At 51.3% G+C, this 24,293-nt stretch overlaps 1 protein-coding gene across 7 annotated transcripts in view; it reads right to left on the bottom strand.

Annotated features, from left to right (window-relative positions):
* The window catches only part of SLC25A37 (solute carrier family 25 member 37), a 39,028-nt gene that overhangs the window by 14,016 nt on the left and 719 nt on the right, over nucleotides 1–24,293 (bottom strand). Inside the window, exons 1-2 of one of the 7 annotated variants that reach the window (XM_029937877.1) lie at nucleotides 23,607–23,688; nucleotides 18,094–18,213 (exon numbers count right to left, since the gene is read on the bottom strand). The exons of 1 other annotated variant lie outside the window; for it this stretch is intronic. Coding sequence is in view for 1 of the 6 variants with exons in the window: in XM_029937803.1 (XP_029793663.1) it covers nucleotides 18,094–18,213 (120 nt within the window). In the remaining 5 variants the exon portion in view is untranslated. Of the gene's footprint in view, nucleotides 1–9,664; nucleotides 9,754–12,868; nucleotides 12,945–18,093; nucleotides 18,214–23,485; nucleotides 23,547–23,606; nucleotides 23,695–24,293 lie in introns of those variants that run through there. 5 more of the 7 variants (XM_029937803.1, XM_029937821.1, XM_029937843.1 and 2 more) reach the window with 5 other exon arrangements.

The raw sequence follows: 24,293 nt of genomic DNA, 5'->3' as shown, positions 1-24,293 counted from the left end.
TTCCAGGCCACCCTGGTGCTCAGGGGAGGGTGGGAGGAGGCAAACTCACTTAAGTGACAACAAACCAGTGAGGCCACTCTGTTCCTGGTGCCTCTGAAGTATGGAGCCTGGCCTGTGGACCGTCTGTGCATTTTCTCTCATTCATACTCACCAGATGAAATCCTGAAACCTTCAGGGCCCCTACAGGGTGTGCTTCAGGGTCACTGCTGTTTCTAGGGCTAAAATGACTAAGTCTTAAGTAGAAAATACAAATTCCACCAAGATGGCCAAAAACAAGTTCCTCAGCCTCCCAGGGAAGGAGCCTCAGCACCAAATAGCACTTCTCCTGCAAACAGGCCACAGTGTGAGAAGTCAGACCCCAGATCACATCCAACCCAGGAAGGGTGAGCAGTACCTAGAAAGAGGAGTGGTACCTCAACTGCTAAAGACAAAAAAAGGAGCTGTCTTTACGATCCCTTCTATTAGGATCTGATTTTTTGACTTGATGCAAATACTACTTTGAAAAAAAGGCAAACAGGGCACAGGGAGGAAGTGACCAATTCTGCCAAGGGTAAATGCAGAGGGAAGGTGCGGACAGAGAGGTCGTTCTGGACTCAGGAGGGTGGCTGGGCACTGGATAATCAATAAACATTTGCTGAGAGAAAGGCAGGTTCGGGCTGGACGATGGGAGGCCCTGAACAGCTTGCTCAGGAGCTTGGAATTTACTTTACAGGCAAGTGTTTTCCATGGTTACGTACTTCGCATGATGGCAGCTGTGAAGAGGCACACGGTACGCAGCACAGATGGGGTCTCTCGCATCTGGACCGGCCATCAAGCCCAGGCAACAGAAGCCCTCCCCACCGGGTCTCATTACAGGCTGGCCTCTCTCTGCTCTCTCCAAAGCCATGGCCACAAGCAAGGCCACCGTAACGCCACCTCACACCCACTGGCAGTGGCACACCGCACTGCTAGGGCTCAAAGGACACCATTCCCACAACCCTTCATCCTAGAAGCTAACCCTAGTCACTCCTCCCCTTCTCTAGAAAATTCTCCAGCAGATGGAGGCAGGGATGACAGAGTCTGTGCCTGCCTCACACCCAATATACCCAGGAAATACTCAGAACATCCAGTTTGTGGCCAGCCTAAAGGTTTAAATGATTTCTGCTCCATATGTGGGAAAATTCCCAAGATTCCAGGTAAAAGGGCTCGGAGTTCACGGACGGGAGTGGTGACGCTCCAGGGAGATGGGGAGAGGAGGGGAACACTGGGCTGAGGGGAAGCCTGAACCACCCGTCACTCCTACCCACCTGGATTGGCCCTAGCAAGATGAGCAGGGGCCCCGGGTCCTATGTTCTAGTCCTACACCTGATATTAAGGACTACGGTGGCCTTCAACAAGTCAGCCTGCTTCTCTGAGCCTCAAAGTCTCTTTTCACAAAATAAGTATAATAATAAAAGTCATACTAGCAATGACCTCCATTTTACAACAAGGAAACTAGGGCACAGAGGGGCTAAGCAACTTGCTCCAAGGTCACAGAGTACACACAGGACTGGAAGCCAGGCAGAGTGGCTCCAAAGCCATGCTCTGAACCAGCAGGCTGCACGGCCTCTCCCTAGGGCATGGACAGGAGGGATCACAGGTGATCTCCAACTACCTTCCTGTCTCTGATGTGCTCTGCTTCTCCTACCATGCTAAGTCATAAACGTAGACTACCCAACGTGTGCCCGACCTCGTTGAAGAGGGAGGAGGACCCTGACTATGTCAAAGTCACTGAAAGCTTCACTGTTTAAGCCCACAAAGCTCTGGGGTATCTGTCCATCCTGCAAGCTTACAGACAGTCACAAGCCCGGTCCCACGGAGCTCACACAGCTTCCCTGTTTCCCACTGCTGGCCATCAGCCTGGCCACTAATTCCAAGCGGAACAGGGAAATAGTGGCTCATTCGATACGAACCTGCTCTCACTCAGAAAGAGCTTGAACCAGCTGCCTGCCCAGGTGGTGGGCAGGAGGGGCATCTGGAGGGAGGAAAGCCTGGCACACTTTCTGTACTCAAAGGCTAAGACTGAATATTCCAAAGTTCGGGCTGCTTTCAGGGAAGAATTTAATTCACTGCTACTCCCTGGCCTCCCCAGGGCGTCCCCTGACTCAGCAGCCTTGTCTATGTCACTGGCTTGTAAACACCCCACCTACAAGTAAGGACAAGATGTCAGAGGCAGAACTGAAGAAATGCCTCATTCTCGAAAGTGTTTTAGTTTCCTTCTATATAGGGAAACTTGCTGAAGCATCCTAACACCACATCAAAGAGCAAATTGAATGCAAGAATCCACATGGAAGTACCCTCGAAGAGCATGAAGCCACCCCAAGGCACCAGGATGACCTGGGTGCAGAAGAACAGAATGCAGGCACTGATTCTCCCCATGTCCATTCTGGTGCCTGCTCACTCCCCTGGGCCCCAGCCGCTCCGCAGGCCTCATGGTTTTACGAGGTGGGACTCCTTACGGGCTTTTGTTTGATTTCAGAGTTCTGCCACCCACCTCGCCCCCAGCCTCCACTTTGTTCTCCCTCATTAGGAAAGTCATGGGATCTGCTCACGCTCCCAGAGCTGGTCACCACTCCCAGCCCTGGCCCGCAACCACATTTTGCTGAAAATTCCAACTGTGCAATCTCAAAGAGATCCTGTTCACCCGCACACCAGCCTGATGCTCAGATAGTCTCTCGGGGCGTGGAGTTCGTCCATTCAATCACCAATGACATCTCGGGCTTCTACTCCAGGCCTGACTCTGTGATTTACACCCAAAGACACAAAGATGTCCCCTGTCCCCGACCACCTCACAACTGAAGTCCTATTCTAGTCTTCAGGTGGGTGCACTTCGAGGAAGTTACTCAACTTCTCTGAACTTCGGTTCCCTCATCTGTGAAAACCCCTGCGTCACGTGCTTCCTGCAATGGACACTGAGGAAACCTTGCTGCGCACAGATCACCTAGCGCACTACAGGAGGTGCCCTGCGAATGTTTATCGTCTTAGTCATCCTTTTTATAAGGGCGCCAGTGCGTTCCTTAACCACCACCTATGTTAATACAAATGGCTTTGAAATCTTACTTTTCTTTAATGTTTATTATTTTTGAGAGAGAGAGAGACAGAATGTGAGCAGGGGAGGGGCGGAGAGAAGAGGGAGACTAGAAATTAAAGCACACTCCAGGCTCAGCTGTCAGCACAGAGCCAACACAGGGCTTGAGCCCACGAACCATGAGATCATGACCCAAGCCGAAGTCAGTTGCTTAACCAACTGAACCACCTAGGTGCCCCGGCTTTGAAATCTTATTAGGAACCGCCACCAAAAACTGGCGGAATCTTGCCAAGGTGTGGGGCTTTTCCTTCCTCCTGCTTGCTGACAAACGGCTGTTTGGCATGAGGGATCTCATTACAGGTCTGAACGGGACATCAGATGACAGAGTAGGATAGGCTATAAACCACTCACACAACAGACCCCAGGGTCCCAGAAGGAAGTTGCCAGCCACAGGGCACAGGTGTTGAGGACTCCGGGCCACAGTGCCTTCGACCACACAAGGTAAGGACAGGAGTGAAATCTAACTCCCAACTCCTCCGATCAGAAAGAGGCTGGGGGTGCCTGGGTGGAGCAGTCAGTTAAGCATCTGACATCTGATTTGGGCTCAAGTCATGATCTCACAGGTTTACGAGTTTGAGCCCCACATCAGGCTCTGCACTGGCAGCACGGAGCCTGCTTGGAATTCATTCTCTCTCTCTTGCTCTTGCTCTCTCCCCTCCCTCTCTCTCAAAATAAATAAAATAAATAAACGAAAGAAAGGAAGGAAGAGAAAAAGGAAGGAAGAAAAGAGGCAGGAAAAAGCACATGGCCTTCCCATTTCCGCCAGCGTCCAGGCCCACAAGGGCCAGCCCCACAGGCTCAAGGGCCCCCGCCTGGATCTAAACCCCATTCTGTGCTTCCTCCTCACACCTTTGTACCTTTGGCAAATTATTCCATCTCTCTGAGCCTGTTTCCTTATCTGTGAATGGGGGATCATCACAGCACCTACCTTCTAACGTCTCTGTGAGGACTAAAGGAAATAAGGAACAAACGGCAAGCCCTTTGCTTAGGGTCTGGCACACAGCTGCTGTTGCTCTCACTCATGTTTGGGTTTAGGGTTGTTTTGTTTGTTCATTTTATTTTGTTTTTGGAGAAACAGCAAATTCCTAGGAAGATCTAATCTGTACTCTACTTCCTTTGTAAGACCCTCATCCTTGCGAAGCAGGGTGCCCCCAAGATCAGCCCTGGCTTGGGAGCAACCCCCCAACCTCCCACAATGACTGAGACCAGACAAGCTGAGTCACCGTCGGGACACCCCGAGCAGCTCAGAGTTCTGCTACCCTCTGAACCAAAGAGAAACTGAGGCCGGGGAAAGCCAGGGGACTTGCCCACAGAGCGCACAAGGGACTCTGTCCCTCCTACCCACCCCACTTCCACATTCACCTTTCTTGGCTCGCGTTTCTAGAACGGACCTGGCTGCTAACACTAATCCTGATTATGTAACAAAGGAAACCTGGGCAGCCTGAAAGGTAGAGGGAAATCTCCAGTGTCAGTTTACACGGGCGCAAAGGGCCTAAGATGACAGTGCTTCGGGAAAGCCGCTCAGCTGGCCTGGCTCCTCGGAGGCTCTGGAGACCTTTAACCATCGTGAAAGTCCAAGGCTGCGCTGGGCAGGAGCCTGAAGTCCCAAGGTTCCCAGACACTGCTGACCGAAGCCCATTCCCTGGAGGTCACCAGCGTGGAAAGAGCCCTCCTGCGCTCCAGGACCTGCTCTTCTATGAACTGCAGGGAAACAGCCAGAAGGAGCCAAGAGGAACTAGAGAAACCCTCTGTGCGTTCTGCCCCCTCTCCTGTGCTCCACCGTCACCCTGCAGGCCGTGGCCCCCCACCATGGGCATAGGCAGGCTCTCAGGTCCCCCGGATTCTGGGGGATAAATCCACGTGGTGCTGGAGAGCACGGATGTCTCCACTGAGCATGTCTCACTCTCCCAACAGGGGCCATCCTCCCAAACCGTGCATTTAGATGTGGGCACGAAGGGACAGAGCCCTGCTCCAAGAGTCTGCAGACCTAGGCTCCTGCCCAGCCCTGCCCTCAAGTCCCTGAGGACCTGGAGCAATCTAGCTAACTGGGCATCAACACGGGTTTCCACCAGAAGGTAACCGCCAGAAAGGGTGAGAAATTTCTTCTGTTTTGATCACAGATCTATTACAATTGCAAATACCTGTCAAATGGATAAATGGGAGTTAACACTGATGTCTCTAAAGATGTCCTTTTTGGCTCACAGTCTAAATCTATGAAACAGGTAAAGAATCCTTTGAAAAACAAACGTGTATGGGTGTGTTTTACTTGTGGGAAGATAAATCTATGTATCTCCATTATCACCCATCAGGCCTACTTGCAGCTTTAAAATGTTTACCTGTGGCAGAAAGAAAGAAAGAGAGAGAGAAAGAAAGAAAGAAGGAAAGAGAAAAGGGAAGGAAAGCAAAGGAAAACAAAAAATGAAATGAAATGCAAGAGAAATTGGAAGGCTTGTGGACTGTGGGTAGGAATGTAAAATGGTGCACCCCCATGAAAACAGTACAGTGGTTTCAAAAAAAGAATTAAAAATAGAATTACCATACAATCCAGCAATCCTACTTCTGGTTTATAACAAAAAAATTTAAAGCAGGGTCCCAAAGAGATATTTGCACACCCATGTGTATAGCCACATCATTTGTAACAGCCAACAGGTGGAAGCCACCCAAATGGCCACCTGTGGGTGAACGGATAAACAACATGGTATCTCCTACGATATTATCACTCAGCCTTACGAAGGAAGGAGATCCTAACACACACTGCAATATGGATGCCCCTAACGGACAGGACGAGATAAGCCAGTCACAAAAAGACAAACAATGGATGGCTTCACTTACACGAGGCGCCGGGGATAGCCAGATCCAGAGACAGAACGTGGGTGGGGGCTGCTGAGGGCTGCGGTGGGCTGAGAGACGGGGGTGGCTGTTCAAAAGGGAAAGCTGTACTCTGAGAGATCAAAACCGTTCTGCAGATTGGTTGCACAACAGTGTGAATGTGCTCAACGTGACTGAACAACACAAAACCATTAAGATGGTGCTCCACCCCTGAGACTAGCATAGCACTGGAGGTTGGGTACACTGGGATTAAAATTCACAGCATCATGAAAATGAAAAAAAGGAAAGAAAAAATGGTATGATGTAAATTTCTCGTTCTATGTATAACACCATCTTTTAAAAATCATAAATCTAATCAACAGCTCATTCCACCTGCTCTTCATAGTCTGAGATCCTGTCATACATTCAAGTCATCCTCTAACCTTCCTCTAACCCTTGAAATACCATTTGTTTGCTTGCTTGCTTGCTTTTGGTAAAGGCAGCCAGGGGTCTCAAACGCAGCATGATCCCTTAGACACCAGGATATTCCCGGCTCCAGAGGCGGCCTTGGAAGGAAGCACCTGGAAGGTGAGCCAGGGGACTCCGGGGCAGAAGGCAGAAATGGTTAAGCTGTAGAAACCTGTAGAAGAATCCTGTCAGCTTCTGGAACAGCAGCCACACCCCTCCCAGAGGCCACACCTTCTCAAGCGGCCCCACCATTAGCCTATTAGCCACAGGAAGAAAAGGCTTTTCAAAGCAGCCCTGTCGCCAGCCGCCTCTTGCTCATTTCTCTACTTATAATTATATCAGGTGATGTGTCTGCATGCCTGTCTTCCATTAAAGTCTGAGGACATGAAGGAGGGGACAGCCTCATGGCAAATGTGATCTCAGTGCCCTGGCACCGCGATTTACACAGCAGACACTCAATAAGATAGTGGAGGACTCAGAGGTACATAAAATTCCACCCACAGTAAGCACCTGAGCCCCCACCAACAGCTGTCTCGTTGTTGCTTTCTCCCCAGTAGGCTGTCTACCCGCACCATGACACACATCCCCATCTCCAGGGGCTGGCCACATCGGGTAGCAGCCCCATCAGCGCGGGGCTCCAGAGTTCAGCATAGGCTGGAGGTCTCAGCAGGGGCTCAGGGGAAAATTCCTAGAGGTTCTAGAAAGCCGGATTTTGCACAAATGCTAAGATCAAATGCTCTCCATAATGCTGGCTGATTTATATGTGGGCAGGAGCAGGTCACAGCCCAAGACGATCTGCTGCTCTCCTCACACACCTTGCACACCAGCCAAAAAGCGAGAAAGAAGACCAAATGCCAGAAACACTGGGCTTAATGTCTAAGCATCTGAGGGGAAAGACACCAAAGGTAACATTCTGGAGTTTCACCTTCCAGCCTCTGGAAGCCACTCACATGTCAAATGTCTGCATGTACAAACAGTTTCATAAGCTTTGAGGGGAGTCATATTTAAGTTTTACTGGATGCCAAAGGGAATGGCAGGACCCACAAGCATGGGTGAGCTTTCATGACGACTAAATGCTCATCCTGGAAACAAGAACTCGGGGGCACCATTGAAACTGAAGCTCTCTTGGGGCGCCTGGGTGGCTCAGTTGGTTAAGCGTCGACTTCGGCTCAGGTCATGATCTCAGGGTTCATGGGTTCCAGCCCCCCTGCATCGAAATCTGTGCTGACAGCACGGAGCCTGGAGCCTGCTTCAGATTCTTTGTCTCCCTTTCTCTCAAGGCCTCCCTCACTCATGCTCTCTGTCTCTCTCTCTCACTCTCTCTCAAAAATAAAACATTTTTAAAAAATGAAAAAAAAAAAAGCTGAAGCCATCTGATAAGAAGAGTGAGAGCCATCCAAAAGTGAGAGCAGGAGACCGGCACAGCAGATTGAGTGAGCGGCCTCCAACTGGTAAAACACTCCATGAACGTGGTCAGTGTGCCGACAGTGATGCTGGGCGCTGGGTCCTTGCCTGCAGAGAGTCTGTCATCTAGCAGGGACAGGCAGAGCAAACCAAAAAATCACACAAATAAAAAATGGCAAAGTCTAAGGACCCTGAAGCAAAGTGAAAGGACTGCAAAGGCAGGAGACCTAATTTACATGTGGGGAGGGGTCCTGGAAGTGACTTGGAAGCTGAAAATTGAAGGCTGGGGTGAGTCAGGCAGGTGGAGCTCAGGACAGAAGGGCCACCCGGGGCACAGGCAGTGGCAGGCGGGTAGCCAGAGGCCCTGAGAAGCCTGGTGTCACTGGCAGCCTGCTGAGTTCCAGGGGACGAGCCCAGAAAGGCACAGAAGGACACAGAGCCCACAGGGAGCCCTGAAAACATCATTTTAATCTTCAGTCTGTTAGGTCCTGACCTCCTGCCTTGGATTTGCGAACAGAAAAGAGGGGAAGAAAGGAGGGGAAGAATACAGGAGAATGTGTCTCACTGTGAAATCTAAATGGAAGTGCCAACCATGAGGAGCAGAGGTGTTCTTGTCACCAGGAGGGGGCACACCTGGGAGCCTCCCAAGTGAGGAGCCCCCGCCCCACCCTGTCATTCACCACGACGCTCCCCCAAACACTCGGGTCGTCTGAGCTAACTCATCGGTGTCTCTGGCAATGCTGAGTGACCTTGGCCATGCCAGCTGACCCCTCAATGACTCAGCTTCCTGGTAGTGAAGTTGTAAAAGGTCCTCATCAGGAAGGAGTCAGAGTCATAAACAGGGCCTTCCAGAAGCATTTGCTACATGTCTCCCCTTGATTCCAGGGTGGGGCCGTGGCCATTCAGCATTTCTGAAATTGCTTGAATGAATGGTTTGCAGCCCTTAAGCACTGTGGTTGGAGGTTTAAGTAAATCAAACAGACTATAATTTATCAGCAGGCACTCTAGCATGCAGGCACCCCAAACGGTATAGTGACAGCTGGCTCCTGTCCGTGCTCCTCAGCTCCTCTGCAGAATTCCAGGGCAGGGGTCTTCCAGTGTTTTCCTCCCAAGAGAAGTGCCTGCCAGTCCATACATTCAAAGTCAGAAGGGGATGCCCAAAAGTTATACCGCCCCATGGAAATAAAGAGTGGAGGGCTCAGTCAGTTAAGCATCTGACTTAGACTGGAGTCATGATCTCACAGTCTGTGGGTTCGAGCCCCATTCCAGGCCCTATGCTGACAGCTCAGAGCCTGGAACCTGCTTCAGATTCTGTGTCCCCCTCTTTCTCTGCCCCTTCCCCACTCACACTCTGTCTCTCTCTTTCTCTCTCAAAAATAAACAAACGTTAAAAATAAAGAAGTAAATAAATAACGGAGAAAACTTAGAATCTTGCCATTTTACAGATGAAGAAATTGAGGCTCAGACAAGGAACATGTTTTTCTCAGGGTCACTCAGTTGGTGGGCCCCTGGTTATCTTAAGGTAATTATGATTCACCCTAAAATATAAATGTTACATGTGCCTGTGTCCAGAAAGAAAAGATTTTTTTGTTTGTTTGTTTGTTTGTTTTGCCTTGCCTTTTCCCCAGTCCATTCCCTGCCCTCCCATGCTCAAGTCCTGGGTTGACAAGTCCCTGACCCTTAAACTGGCTGCTCACAGATCAGAAATCTGTTTTCAATTTAAAGCAGTTCCTGGTAAAAGTCCAGCCTTGCAGCGATGTTCAGTTCTTAGGGTCTGGAAGAGAATTTCAGAAACTTTCTTGTGACTGGATTATCAGAAAATACAAAAGATCCCTGAAAGAGATCACTGACGGGAGGTCTGACAAGAGAATTTCTTACTCAAGGTCAGGGTCAGCACCACCAGCAGGCTCAGCAGTCCGTGGAGGGGCAGGAATGGAAGGTGCGGCCGCCTGAGGCTGCCCCAGTTGCATCCCTATTATCGCAGACTGCCCGTGCTGCCAGTCCCTTCTCCACCTCCTTCCGAAACTTGAAAGATTCTTCTGGAAGCACAGAAGGAGTTAGGAGTCTTCCAATAAGACTCTTGTCAATATACTCCTTATGGTTATTACATTGCTTCTACCATGAAAAGTCACTCTTGAAGCTGATATTCTTAAAGCACTAAGTGCTAACCATAAATAGTAAGTAATTTGCAAAGCAAGTTCAAGTAACGCTTGACCCTTCCTGGCCTGCCTAAACACGTGTATATTAATTCAGTTTATTATCTGAGAAGCCAGGAAAAGATTATTAACAAAATGTACCAGAAAAAAAAATTAACAATTACATTAAAAGAGAAAACTCTGGTCTCACTTACTCTTTAGGATTTTAACCATTTCACTGATCGCTCCTGTCCCAACAGGGCACTTTCTGTGGCATAAGCTTGAAGCCAGATCAAATCTTGGCTTCTATCCCGACCATTTCTTCTGGATAACAGCTCAGCATTGTCTAACGACACTGAAAAGGCCCACACACGTCCTCCTTCAAAACACTCGGCATACAGATTTGGTAACAAAGGCCTCCTGTGCCAGGGGAATCCGCAGACACAGAAACTGAGGGCTGGCCTCGGGGTCAGCCGATTCCTGTCCGTGTCACCGGACTGGCCTTTGACAGAAACAAGATTCGGTTTCCAGAAGCAGCGAGTTCCAGGAGCTTCTGTCTAAACCCTGGCCTAACACAGACACCAGGGGAACATGCCTCAAGAGCCCAGTTCCAGACTCTTGATCAAAACTGCCAGAGGCTGATGGGCGAGCTGAGGGGGCTGTACTCTCTGCATTTTACAGGAAGTCCCACAGAGCCAGAGAGGCTAAAACGGACAAGAGAGGACAGGGACGAACGTTGAGCTACATGGCCGCCTTTAACAAGTGCCAAGGAGGAGCCCCTGGGTGGCTCAGTCAGTTAAGCATCTGACTTCGGCTCAGGTCATGATCTCATGGCTCATGAGTTCAAACCCTGCATCAGCCTGTTTCGGATTCTCTCTCTCTCGGCCCTCCCTGGCTCTCACTGTCTCTCTCTCAAAAAAATAAGTAAACATTTAAAAAATTTTAATAAAAAATAAAAAGTGCTAAGGAATGGCATACGGATCTGAGTTTCCAGAACAGGTCCAGGTGCACTGGGGCTCCAGGTCAACCTCTGTGCTTTGGAGAGCACACTGGTTGGTGGCCTAGAGTTTGTTGAGTCTCTCTCTCATAACCCTTCAAACTGTGACCTGTGCCAGTAAAGGTCACGCAGGCAAACCCTACACCTTCACGAGTCATGTGACTGTATTTAATTTTTAGCCACATATCTGGCAGCTGCTGCAGCTGGCATTTGCCAACTAATGTCACGCATTAAGTATGAGCCAATTATGATCAGAAATGCCTCTGACATGCAGCCTTCCTCTCTCCCTCCTGGTTTCTGCCCTCCTCAGGACTTTTGCGCTAGGAAAAAAGTTCCTACTCAGGGAGGGAAAGGCCACCAGCCAGTCCCCCAGGAGCCAAACAGGGAATTAAAATCTCAGACCATGGGGGAGGAAAAGAAGAAATTTCAGAAAAGGCGGGGAGACAATTTCAGAACGGGGGGCAGGTCTCACGTGGAGGCCCCAGAGTGGTGACCTCAAACCACAAACGCTTTCTCTGCAGATTCTGAAGTCAGGAGGCTCAGGGCACTACCCCAGAATCAGAGAGTCGGAGGGGTGCCTGTGTCCTGCTTATGGCCAGGCACCTCGGGGACAGGAAGTGACAGTCTAGGGGACAGAGAAAATCACATGGTTTTGTTCTAACACCTCCATCTCCCTTGGTCTAGATATGGATACTGAGCTATTGCCGCAGGGGGTCCTTTCCTGTCCCCTCCGGATCAGGCTCGGTGCTTTGAGGACTGGCTCAACGCCTCCTACAGGTATGACTCCTCAGTGAGTCTGTCTTCCCCGCCACACAGGGACTTCTGTGGACGGAGACCCCAGAGGTGTCGAGCCTTCTGGCTCCCTCATGCCCAGAACACGGGTCACGCTCCGTGTGCCCCGCTCCTTCGTTAATTTCATCATTGAGTGAAGTCCGGGGGCTGAATTTGCGCTTTTGCAAATGCCTTTCCACTCTTCCCCGTTTCTCTGAATCAAGCTAATGCAAGCCCACATCTAGCAAGTAAGCCGTGGAGGCAGTGACTAAGGAAAGGGGAGGACTTGGTTCTTTGGTTAAAGACACGCCCCGGGTTTGCCCCTTCCACACACACACACACAGCACACGTACACACACACAGACATCTTTCCTTTGGAAAGGCTTCCCTGCTCTGGCCTGACTTCTTAGATCTGCTCATCAGCTCCTTTTTAATCCAGACTCGTGACAGCCCCGGGACATCCTTGGGACATCCCCTATTCCAGGGTAGCAGAGGACGGCGAGCCAGAGGCAGCGCCTGGCGCGGTCCCCTCCTGAGCAAGCCCGGCTGGCAAGCTTCCTGCGGGCTGCCGGCATCCACCCACGACCTTCCGCACCTACTGCCAGGCCCGGGGCAAGCGAGGCGCCTGCACTGCCCTCAAAGCGGGCAGCACGAGGAAACGAGGACTGGAGGGCCTGGGGACAAAGGCGTCTGTGTCCTACCTCCTTCCTCTCTTACTTCTCTATGACAGCAGTCGTGGACAAACAAGGAAAACAGACACGGGGGACCAAGTTTGGGAAATCCCCAACCTCATCCACCTGGCACTCAAGGGCAGACTCGCTTAAAAAGGACAAGTGAGCCTATAGAATGCGAACCCCCAGAGGTGAACGGGGCCCGAACTCCCCTGCACGTGGTCTGGTACTTCACTAGCCTTGATCTCAGGAACCGCTTAGCTCCCCGCAATGCCAGCCCTACAGGGCCAATCCTGAACGTGTTTCTGAGCACACTCGGAGTATAACCAGCCCTTCCTCATTAGCCAGCAAAAGAGTCAGGAGCAGGCAGCCACCCCAGTCTCTACTCAACAGATGGGAGACACTGTGTAAGGAGAGAGGTGAAGTGCTGGAAGCCACGCAGCTGCGGCGAATCCTACAGTGGCTGGAAGAAGAGCCTGTATTTTCCATTGCAGGGAGCTAACCTTACCCCTTTAACAGGATCCCAGTCTGATAATAAATACCATGACCTGGCACCAGCAGACAGCGTTAGACTTTTTCAGCAGCAGAAAGGCTTGTTTGCTGCAAGCCTGGACATCCTTTCTTCCCGGATGCACTAAGTAGACCTGCAAGGGAGGCGAGTCAGGCATCACTACTCTTCCTGTGTTACGATAAGAAAACCTCTGCCCTGGATCAAGGAACTCTGATGTAGAGCTCTTCCCAAGAGGCCATCTTTATGATCATGATTTGGAAAAGGATTCACAGGCCAGTCCAAATTCATATCACTATACTGAGCCCAACTTTTCAACTCCCGGCTGAAATGAGAAGGTGCCTCTGCTATTCACTCCAGATGGAGAAGCCACAACTTAGCTATAGCAGTAGCCATCTGTCATCATCCCCTTGCCCTCTGTACTGGAGTATCTGACCAAAGAACTCCTATATATCCGTTGGAGCCCGGTATTCTGCACCATACTTTGTTTTCTGCCAGCACTCCCTTAATTCCAATCCCTCCCTCCAAGAACAGCTGGGGTGGCATCATCACCTCCTCTCAGAACCCAGCTCAGGGGCTCTGCTGCCGATGACATGTGAGTCCACTCCCCAGCACCTCACTTGCTTGCTCTCACCTGCTCCCTTCCCTGTTCTCCCCACTTCGCTCTGCGGTAGCAGAAAATACTATTTTTCTGAAGCTTGGTTTTCTTATCTGTGAAATGTGAAACAGCACATGCCTTTTCCCACCTTTAAAGGAGAGCTAAGAGAATCAAATGACAGAAGGCAGATTGAAACAACACAAAGCTACTGCAATATACAAGTGCAAAAGCAACATAGTGGCATAACCAGGCGTTTAAACAATAACACTTTCAGAAATGATATAGGAGCCAAAATGAACTGAGTGTATCATAGTTCAATATCCCAATTCTCGTAGCAACCCAGAGGTGGGTACTGTGATTATGCCTGTGTCACAGATGAGAAAAATTAGGCACAGAGAGGGGAGTCTAGGCAGTCTGGCTCCCAGACCCTGCGCTGTTAACCTGAACTGCGCTCCATCATTAAGCATATTGCCTCTGATAGGATCTGTCATTATCTGGGCAGGTCAGGGTTTAGAAAAGCCGCCCACAAATGGGACCCGACCTGAGGTTCTCAACAGGCCTGTCAAATAGGGAAACAGACGATGCTAGTCTAAGACTAGTAGCAGAAGAGTCTGGGTGGCTCAGTCAGTCGGCTCAGCCTCCAAATCTTGATTTCGGCTCAGGTCGTGATCTTACAGTTCCTGAGATTGAGCCCTGAGCCGAGAACGTGGAGCCTACTTGGGAGGCTCTCGTTCTCTGTCTAAATGCTCCTCCTCACTTGCACATGCACACTGTCACGCTCTCAAAATAAATAAATAAACATTTAAAATTAAAAAATAGAGGCACCTGCGTAGCTCAGTCGATTAAGAATCTGACTTCAGCTGAGCTCATGATCTCGCAGTCCATGAGTTCGAGCCCCACGTCAAGCTCCGTGCTGACAGCTCAGAGTATAGAGCCTGTATTGGATTCTGTGTCTCCCTCTCTCTCTCTAACCCTCCCCTGCTCACACTCTGTCTCTGTCTCTCTCAAAAATAAATAAGCATTAAAAAAATATTGGGGATAGGCGCCTGGGTGGCTCAGTCAATTAAGCATCCAATGTTGGCTCAGGTCATGATCTCAGGGTTCTCAAGTTTGAGCCCCATGGTGGACTCTATGCTGACAGCTTGGAGCCTGGAAGCTTGCTTTGGATTCTGTGTGTGTCTCTCTTTCTGCCCCTCCCTCCCATGTTCTCTCTCTCTCTCTCTCTCTCTCTGTCTCAAAAAGAAGTATTTGAAAACTTTTTAAAAAATGTTTTAGCTAAATAAAATGAAATAAAACATAAAAAGAAAAGACTCGTATTAGTCTATCAGACAAGGAACCACCAGCCTAGAGAAGTAGCTTGGCCAAGGTTTCAAAGCTGGTCGATGGCAGCACCAGGACTTAACTTCCTAGGACCTCCCCCACCCCAGTTCTGTGCCCTTTCTAGGGGCCTCAAGGCTTGCACGAGCCTGAATGCATACACACCCCTGCACAGCCCCTGCCCACGGGAGCATCTCAAATGCACCCTTCACGGCCAGCCAGGGAACAACAGCTGTCACTACAGGGAGAGATCAGGCCTCGGGCGCCACTGCTTTCTGTGCCTCTCGCCGAATGCGTCCGCTAGATCCAGAGGCTCCAGGGAAAAGTCCCCTCAAGTGACACGAAGCTGCAGCCCCTCAACTTGACCCAACGAGGGCCAGACGTTTCTTAAAGCTATTACGCAACTCTTGCTTCAACCAAGCTGCTGCTGGGATCTCTATTTCAACACGTTTTGTTTTCTCTTCAGAGAGAATGCATGAATGTGAAACCAGAACACCTCTTGGTGACCAGACAACGGCCTTTCCCAACTGTCTGGGATTACTGGTAGGGTGGAGGATGTTTTCAGAGGCACCTCTGGAAGCCAGTTTCAGCCTCCAGAATGACTAATGACCTCAGGAGTGAGGAAAAGGACTGGGGGCCGGGGGCTGAGTGGTACAGCTGAAGGCCACGGTCTCCTCCAGGGGAAGGAGCCAACTCAAGATTGCTCAGCAAAGAAGCCCGAAACGATGCTCCTGGCAGGCCCCAGACCTGCAAGATGGCAGCCTAAATCCAGGGTCCAGACGCCAGCCCTTGTGCCTGTTTGAAAGCAAATACCAAGTTGAGCCATTCTTCTCATCAAAGAGAGCCAGTCCTGCCTTTAGACCCTTAGCTCAGGGTCTAATTATAGGGAGCAATGCCCTGGGAACAGGGGCCGGGACTTATTTTTGTTGCCCGGTGTCTAGCACAGAGCCTGGCAGGGCCGCTCAGTAAATGTGGAATGAAGTGGGTGGCCAGATGAATTAACAGCCTCACCGGGGTAAAACTAAGACTTGTGAGTCCACTGCTAAAAAAAAAAAAAAAAAAAAGAAGAAGAAGAAGAAGAAAGGCAAAAAAAACGGGCTGAGAAAGTCTTTCTGTGAATCCATATGGATTCAAAAACAACACACACATGCACACAAATAAAATTAAAACTAGCACTTTTTTAATAGCGTATTTCAAAGCACGGCTTCCCTCCCGCATCTCTGTAAAACAACTGTGCCTGCGTTCATTGAACCGGTATTCACAGAATGCCTTTATCAGTCTCGCTCTGGCCGACAAGTCAGAGTCGGGGGGACTCTGTGTCTCTGCACACTCCTCAGGGTTCAGGCTTTATTCTAAAAGCAGCGAGGACAGCTGGGGGAGTGGACGGAGAAAGACACCAGGTGACGTGAGATGCAGACCCCGGGGCTGATCCTCAGCCCCCCTTTGTGGGCTCTGGTCCACTTGAAGAACAGGCTGCATTTTCCAGCCCCATCAGCTAACCTTACCTTTTAACAGGATCCCCGTCTGATAATACCATACCCTGGCACCTGCAGTGAGCTTTATACTTTTGAAATTGGGTTCACTGTTCAAACATGGTTCACTGAAAATCTGGCTGCATTTTCGTCCCAGATGCAGTAACTGGACCTGAAAGGCAGACAGGACGGGCATTGTGACTCTTCCCTGCTCAAGAAAACTGCAGCCTGCCAGGACTGGAGGCCTCAGAGCTGAGAGTGACCGGGACCGTTAGCTATGAATGATTTACAGTGATTCATTCAACAAATCCTTAACTGAGCACCTACCATGCAACAGGTATGATTTCTGGCAATGGGAACAAACGAGAGAACAAAAGAACAAAAGATTGCTGCCCACTGGGAGCTTACACTCAAATAAGGGCAGACGAACTATAAATCACATGTAAATAAATATACAAAGAATATAAGTAATAAATAGAGGTAAAGGGCACTGTGTGTGAGAAGGTATCACATGTGGTGGAGAGAAACGGCAGGGTCGGGCAACGGTGAAGAGGGGCCGAGGAGAGGGAGGGTGGACTCAGCTGTGACTCAGGTGGTCAGGGAAGCCATCATTGCAAAGGAGACAGTGAGTCCCCTGAACCCAGGTGGCTGCAGTGGGAGGGAGAAGAACAAATGAAAGAGCTATTAAAGATGCAGAAATGGAAGGGTCTTGGAAACATATGGGGGGGGGGGGGGGACACAGGCAAGAGGAAAGCTGACCAAGGGCCACCAAGGTCCTGAGGGAGGGGGCCCAGCGAGGACGTGAACATCATGGACACTGAGGCAGACAAGTCTACACCATGGCGAGGCAACAGGACACCCAGCCCCCGGGAAGATGGGACCAGAGACACCAATCTGCCATCTACGTATCGGGACCCAGGCAGAAACTGAGACATGTGTCCTAAGGGAGGAAAAGAGGGTGGCGGGCTGGCTTCTAAGCAAGACCAGGCTGCCGCCCCGCATGAGAGGGGCCAGGAAAACAACGTCTGGATTTATTAGCAAGGAGATCACCAGCAGCTTCCGTGAGGTTGCAACAGAGTGATGGGCACAAAGCCAAAGGCCTGGTCAGTGGGGGTTGGGGGGTGGAGGACAGGTGAGGAAGTAGAACCTCGTGTCAATGTTCCTTTCGTAACACTTGTTATTTAAATGTTTTTGTTTATTATTGAGAGACAGAGAGAGAGCATGAGGAGGGGAGGGGTAGAGAGGGAGGGAGATAAAGAATCTGAAGCAGACTCCAGGCTCTGAGCTGTCAGCACAGAGCCCGATGCAGGGCTTGAATCCACAACCGTGAAATCATGACCTGAGCCGAAGTCGGACACTTAACCGACTGAGCCACCCAGGTGCCCTGTCACTTGTTATTTTAAGGAGGAAATCCCCCAGGGCACATGGGGTCAAGCTGAAACGTCTGGGGTTTGTCTGGTATTTAAGATGGGACGAGTCTGGACTGTATACATGCTTTTAGGAAGGACTCGCCGGTCATGGGAAGGCTAAAGATACCGAAACTAAGTTACTCATGAAAGAGGTCACTGAAACGACTGCCACCACGGCCATGTATAGAGCGCCTGTGCAGCGTCCACTGCAGCAGGAGCCTCGCTCAATTCCGTCAACAGCCTTCCGTCAAGGTAGACCTGGCATTACCACCCCGACGCTGCAGACAAGGAGACCACGCTGAAGGAGGTCACTGACATGCCCCAGGTGCAGAGCCAGGACTGAAAGGCGGGTGTATGTGGGAGGTCCCCACGCACCCCCTTTTCCCTAGGCCCGCTGGTTCACCTCTGACAGAGGAAGGGCCCCCTTACCTTATAACAGTAGGAAGGTGGGGAACGGCACGCTGGTTGGAAGGACAGTGACAGGAAGGTGAGCTTGACTGGGGTCCTGGTTTCTCTATGAACTAGAGCAAGCAAGATGCCACGCAGAGGCTGAAAAAGCAGAGGGAAGGGAGTTTGAGAAGCAAGAGCATGGTCTGGAGCGGCTCTTGAGGCTGACCAGAAGCCACAGAAGGACAAGCTGAGGGCCCCAGAGGCATGGGCATACAGGGTGCCAAAGGAGGCAATGTGGGGTTTTTCTCCGGAAGGGCTCGGCTGCCCAACAGGTCATCCCAGATTGGGGTTTGGGCAGGCAGGTGCGGAAGAACCGAAGGCAGGGAAGGAGGCCCCAGGAGTGGATGTGCTGAGCAGGCTCTTGGCCCCTGTCTGGATGAGGTGGACAGGGACAGGCTGGGGCGGGGGGGGGGGGGGGGGGGGAAGAGAAGAGGCTGAGGCCCAGCCCAGCCCAGCCCAGTGTGGCCAGGCTGAGACCTCCGGATTCAAGACCTCGGAGGCGGAAAAGTTCGGGGTTAGGATGAGGTCCCATGGAGGTAAAGGCCATCAGCCTAAGGTGCATAAATAACACAGGGATTTGGATGTTAGTCAGGTGGTGCCCAGGAGGGGACATTCTCAGGGCGATGACAGGATTCATTCATGGTGATTCCTTCAAAATGGTGTTGGTGTTGGTGATGATGACCCCCAGAAAGCACTCACTGCATAGCAGGTACTGTCCTCAGTGCTTCAGGGACTTACCCCTTCCAGCCACTCACAGACAGCAGTACCACGTGCCTCCTTTTCACAAACAGGAAACACAGCACAGAGAGAAGGGACTTGGCCAAGGCCACACTAAGGGGAGCCAGGACCCAGTCCACACAGTCTGGCTCAGGAGTCCCTGCTCCTCACCAGTCCACCCCCTGCCCCTCAGCATAAATCAGGCTGGAGGCAGAGGTGAGCGGGCAACAGGGAGAAGAGGGAGGAGAGGAGCGCCGAAGGAGAAGGAGAGGCTGATAAGAGGCTGGTCGGTAACGGAGCCTGGGTCTGAGCTGATGGGAATCCTACACTTGACAGGCTTCCAGGAAGGAGTGGCCTCAGGAGGAGAGCTGAATTTCTATGGGTACAGGCAGGCAGGAGACAGGGAGATAACATAAGGGAACCCATTACAAGGAACTTCCACAGGGTCGGACCAAATACTAATGGAGGAAGAAAGCCATGGAAAGCTGGGTCAGGAGAGAGAAACCAGCAAGAAAACTAGTGTCTGCATTTTACAAAGAAATGACAACTCAGAGAAGCCAAGTGTCCTGCCCCAACCACTAAGGCAAAGACAGGTCGGAATCTCCAATCTCCGCAGGATACTTCTCGGAGGGCAAGACATCTGGCTCAGAAAGAGCTTGACGGAAGGCTCACAGTTAAATACGGAGTGATTAGATCCATCTCCCCTATGAAGAATGTCGGCCAGGAGCACCCGAGGTGGAGGCGGGGAGGGGAGGGGCGGGCGTAGGGCTCACAGAGCCTCCTGAAGCAACCAGCAAACAGCATGACTGTAGAGATGTGTCACTCGCGAGGCCAAAGGGCTCACGGAAGACTTAAAAAAGAAAAGGAAAATTCTCTGAGAAGGAAATATTGGGCACTAGGAGCATTACGAAGAGAGCCAGGATGTTCTGGGGTTTAAGAGAGACTGACTGCCAAAGGCTTCATTCAACACACAGAAGCCAGTTCATCCAGTGGGTTGGGGAAAGGCAGCCCAACTGGAGTTGGAAGGGGGTCAAAAACCTGTAAAAAAAAAAAAAAAGTGGGAGTACAGTTGGTCATTGCTCCAAAGAGCAGATGGGACAAAGCCCTTATGAATGAGATGGCCAAAGCTAGTTAAACCATGCCCAGATGAAAACCAGGAAAAGGCTGGGGAAGAGCACTTCACAGAGCAACACTCTCCGCCCCCTAAGACATGTGCACACCCCTGAGTGCTTTAAATGACAGTCAGTTAAATCCCCCATTAAGCCCCTCTCTACAAAAGAGGTTAAGGCGCCTTCCCAGCCCACTAGAATCCCAGGGGCACGCCCTCAAGGCCTCTGCCCCAGCCCACCCTTCTCTGACTTCCAGGCGGCAGGCCTGCAAGATGCAGATCCATGCTCTGGGCAGCACTGGGCAGCAGCACGGGTATGCTCCTGAGGCAAAGAACAGGACACAAGTTCAAGGGCACTCCTTTCTAGACTCCAGGGCGCTCCCAAACGCACCTTTTAGAAAAGCACCTCCCATTTGGGGACAGAAAAGAAGGGAGGGGAGGAACGCAAAGGAGACAAGACAGGAGAAGAGAGACAGAAAAATCACTGTAATTTTCTTGCAAGAACTGGAGCAATTTAAGATTTCACGCCCTTTTGACGCTGAATGGCATCTACTGAACTGTACTGGGTTTTGAAAGCCCTGACGTGGGTGGGAGGGGACTGTGGCTGAGCACCCTTCCTAACAGTCAGCCTGCACCACTGGGACCCAGGGGAGCCCACTCCGAAGGTGAGGAGTGCTGAGCCCTCCTGGCCCCTGCCTGGCTCATTCCTGCTCAGAGATCAGCTGCAGAGCCCCCCCACCAGGGCAACCGAGGTTTCCAAGGGGGTCAGCACCCACGGGCCCCTAGAGAAAAGGCTGAGCCTCAACGCTCACCATCAACGCGTCTCCATGCAGTTAAGGAGAGCGTTTCCTTGACCAGCAAAGCAAGGCGAAGGTCTGAGAAAGGGTCGGCGGAAGTTCCCTCGCTTCGAATCTTTCCTGTTTCCTTCTGCCCCTGCTTTCACCACCACGGGACTCAGCATGGTCTAGAGTGGTGTGCCTAATCTGGATGGAATTTCCTCCTCCACCCACCTGGCACTCTCCCCATAGTCCCGAGCGCTCCCGACCAGGGCTTCTCGCAGCCAACCCCACTTGCTGGTCTAGGTGACCATGCCACTTGCCACCCTGGAGCGCCGGCTAGAGAATCGTAGGGAACCTGGGGCAAAGGTCCCAGTTGGAAAGGAATGTGTAACTGCTACCAGTTGGCGGAAGCCCTGCTGAACCCAGAATTCCCTCCTTTGGTACCAGGCAGGGGCTCAGAACCGATGGGAGGGCAGGGTGTCCAGGCCCTTCATGGGCCAGTAAGCACTCACACCCCTCACCCCGGGACTGAGAGAAGGCACAGGAAGAAGTAGTGAAAGTTTGCCGCGAGTCTTCCAAATACATTTTAATAATCACAAGCTGTCGACTGCTGAATTTCAAGAGACATTAGTGCCCATGAGGTTCAGTGTTCTTCATACTTTTTGGGGCCATGAGCCCCAGTCGGAAGAGCATTTTGCACAGCCATTAACAGAAGACACACGTGCACGTACACACAACCCTAACAATTCACCAAGCGACACTCTCCTTACTGTACACCACACACACTTGAATTCTGTACTCCCACCAATCTGTCTTTCTTAAAATGTTGATGCCATTAATGGATCACAGCCCACAGTTTGAAAAACGCAGGTCATGAAGATGACACCTGGGCGGGGGGAGGGTGGTATGGGACTTCGTGGGAAAGCACCTTTAACATAATACTTTAAAGCACCGGTAAGGCTGGCCTTCTGCACACATGACCACAGAAGCATGCAGTTGGTCAGGCTCAGTGGTGAAAGTGAGCAGCACCGGCTCCATGGTCCCCACCGTCTAGGATAGAAAAACTGGAGCAAGCAGGTCCACTCAATGCTCTCACTTAACTTCACATGATCAAAGTTCAAAATGTGTGCCTTACGAAATCAAAGAAAACGTCTTCTTCCAACCTGCCATTTACACTGACTTGGCTTCAACTGTAATAATTATTTGGAATTTCAACAATCATAAAGGAAGACAATGGGTGTTCTGTGTACATACAAAGGGGGACAGGTTACGAACGGGGAGAAACACAACTGGTCCACTGCCCGTCCTTTCAGTGACAAAACTAAGGCACAGAACAGTGCCTAAGACATGAAGCAAGTTAGGGGCAGGGCTGGAAACCCAACCTAGGGCTCCTGACTCCATTATTCACACTCTCCATCACCCAAAATATTTAAGAACACAGTCGAGGTCTCCCCAAATGGAGCCTATCCATGACTGAAGCATGGACGCATCCCTGATATGGGCACGGCCAATTCTGCTGATCTTCGCAGACCTCGGCCTTCTGTTGCGGTCCCCTTGGGCTCATGCGATGGGGAGCATACCACGTAACTTTCTCTATGCCTTTTCTCTCAAAAATGAAAAGAATAATCCTTGCTACCGCCTTCCAGGAAAGTTGTAGTGAAAAACGAGGTGCTCTAAGAGCAAACCTGCATGCTTAAAACCAGCAGAACCCCTCACCTTCCTCTTACAGCCAAGCCCTGTAAGGGGAGTGGCTTGTCTGGGACAGCCAGACCAGCTCCATCCACCACACATGCCCTGCTCCCTATCCACAGTGAGGACTGCTGTGTAAAGTAACACTAAGTACACAGTGACATCTGTATCAAAACAGACAACGTCTCAGGGCAGGAGGAGGCGCAGGGAAAAAACTAAACAGAACACACAATTTAAACATGTGAGACCAATGCCTCTTCAGGGTGTTGAAAAGGAAGTTGAAAAGGCATGACTATTTCTAATCCTAAAGATAAGCTATAAGGGTGCTCTGAAGCAAACCCAGAAAATCTCTCAAGTGGTAGAGTTCCTCGATGGGACGTTCATCTCTGAGGCCCTGTGGGTCTGGTGCCCGATCCAATAACGTTTCCCTGCCCCTAACTTTCCAGATCCTCCGTCCAGGGCACCGGAGACAACAGCTTCAAGTATGGGAAATTTTATTATGTGAGGGGGAGTCTTTCCCATACAAATGCCACCCGGTATCTGTCCAGGGTCTTCCCTGGAGAAGCTCTGAAAATCTAAGGCAAGATCTTCCCTGGCTGCTCTCTGTAACCTCGACAGCAAAGACCATTTCCTCCATTCCCTGCTGTGATGCTGGACGGTGGGAAGATGTGACAGCTCAGGCCCAGCAGCACAGTTCAAACACTCATGCTTTCTCCCACTGGATCCCTGTCTGTATGTCTGTCCACTGATGGCTAGATCTAGGAGAGCTTTCCAGGACAGGGAAGAAAAACCCCTCTGAGTCAGACATTCTGGTCCTCTCAGCTGGCAGGTAGAGCCAGCATCAGCATGAAGATAACAGCTGCAGTGAGGGAGCGCTGGGAGCCTGCCTTTCAAGATAACTGCCACCAAAACACACTAGGGCTGGAGTCGGAGAAACAGGTGGCGTATCAGCCTGGCAGGTTAATCAGTTCACTATCTCTTTGCCTCAGTTTCTTCCTCTACTAATCCCTGGGTTGCTGGATGAATTAGTTGAGTTCTGCTTGCTTTTAAGAGTGCAAGGAGTCAATACCCATATTACCTTCCTGCCTTTGGGTGTCCTGAATAGGTGGACAGAAGGCAGCTCTCAGTCTAACAGGAAAACTCCTGGCTAACGCTGCCTCCTTGCAGAAACGCACTTAAAACTACGCACGTAAAACTACCTGGGGAAGTGACAGGCAAACCGAGTGCCTATTACACAACCCACAGTAAGAGTTGTTTAGCTCCTGCTCTCCTTGCCCGCCTGCCTCCCTGCAACAAAAAGAGAAGGCAAATGTCACTGTGGGGCTCGCGGCCTCTAGGCTGCTAGGCGGCCGGAACTCCTGGGGAAAAGGTGCATAAACCCCGTGAAAAGGGGATCGCGTGGGGTGTCGCTGAACCGGTATCCCCAAGAGAGCTGCCAAGAACCATGGGAACCCCTACTACTCCGACGCCTCCCCAGAAACCCGGGGAGCAGGAGCAGAAGCTGAAGCACACACACCCGGGACAGAGGGCGCGCGGCCCTGCCGGGGCCACGTTTCTCAGCGCTGGCATGGTTAGCGCTTCCCGGCGGCAAGCTCCCTGGCAGACTGCGCACGTGTGGGCAGCCGCGGCCACCCTGCATGGACCGGAGGGGACACCTCTCGCCGCGGCTCGGACGCCGGGCGCGCCGGCGGGAGCCACTAATAGCTGTGACCCCCAAGCCTTAGGATGGCGTGGGCAGCCGTGGTGAGGCTGGGTAGCGCTGCACGCATCGCTCCCTCGGGCACCTCGCCGCCGCCACCGAGACCAGGGGCGCTCGCCAACCCCCCTCTACCGCCGCAGCGCCGCCAGCAGCCCGGGTCTGGAAGGCGGCGGGAGCGGCGGTGCCG

Source organism: Suricata suricatta, chromosome 1 (genome assembly GCF_006229205.1).
Source record: "Suricata suricatta isolate VVHF042 chromosome 1, meerkat_22Aug2017_6uvM2_HiC, whole genome shotgun sequence".
NCBI lineage: Eukaryota > Metazoa > Chordata > Mammalia > Carnivora > Herpestidae > Suricata > Suricata suricatta.
Note: the sequence above shows the minus strand (reverse complement) of the source record. Positions and strands in the feature narration are given on the sequence as shown.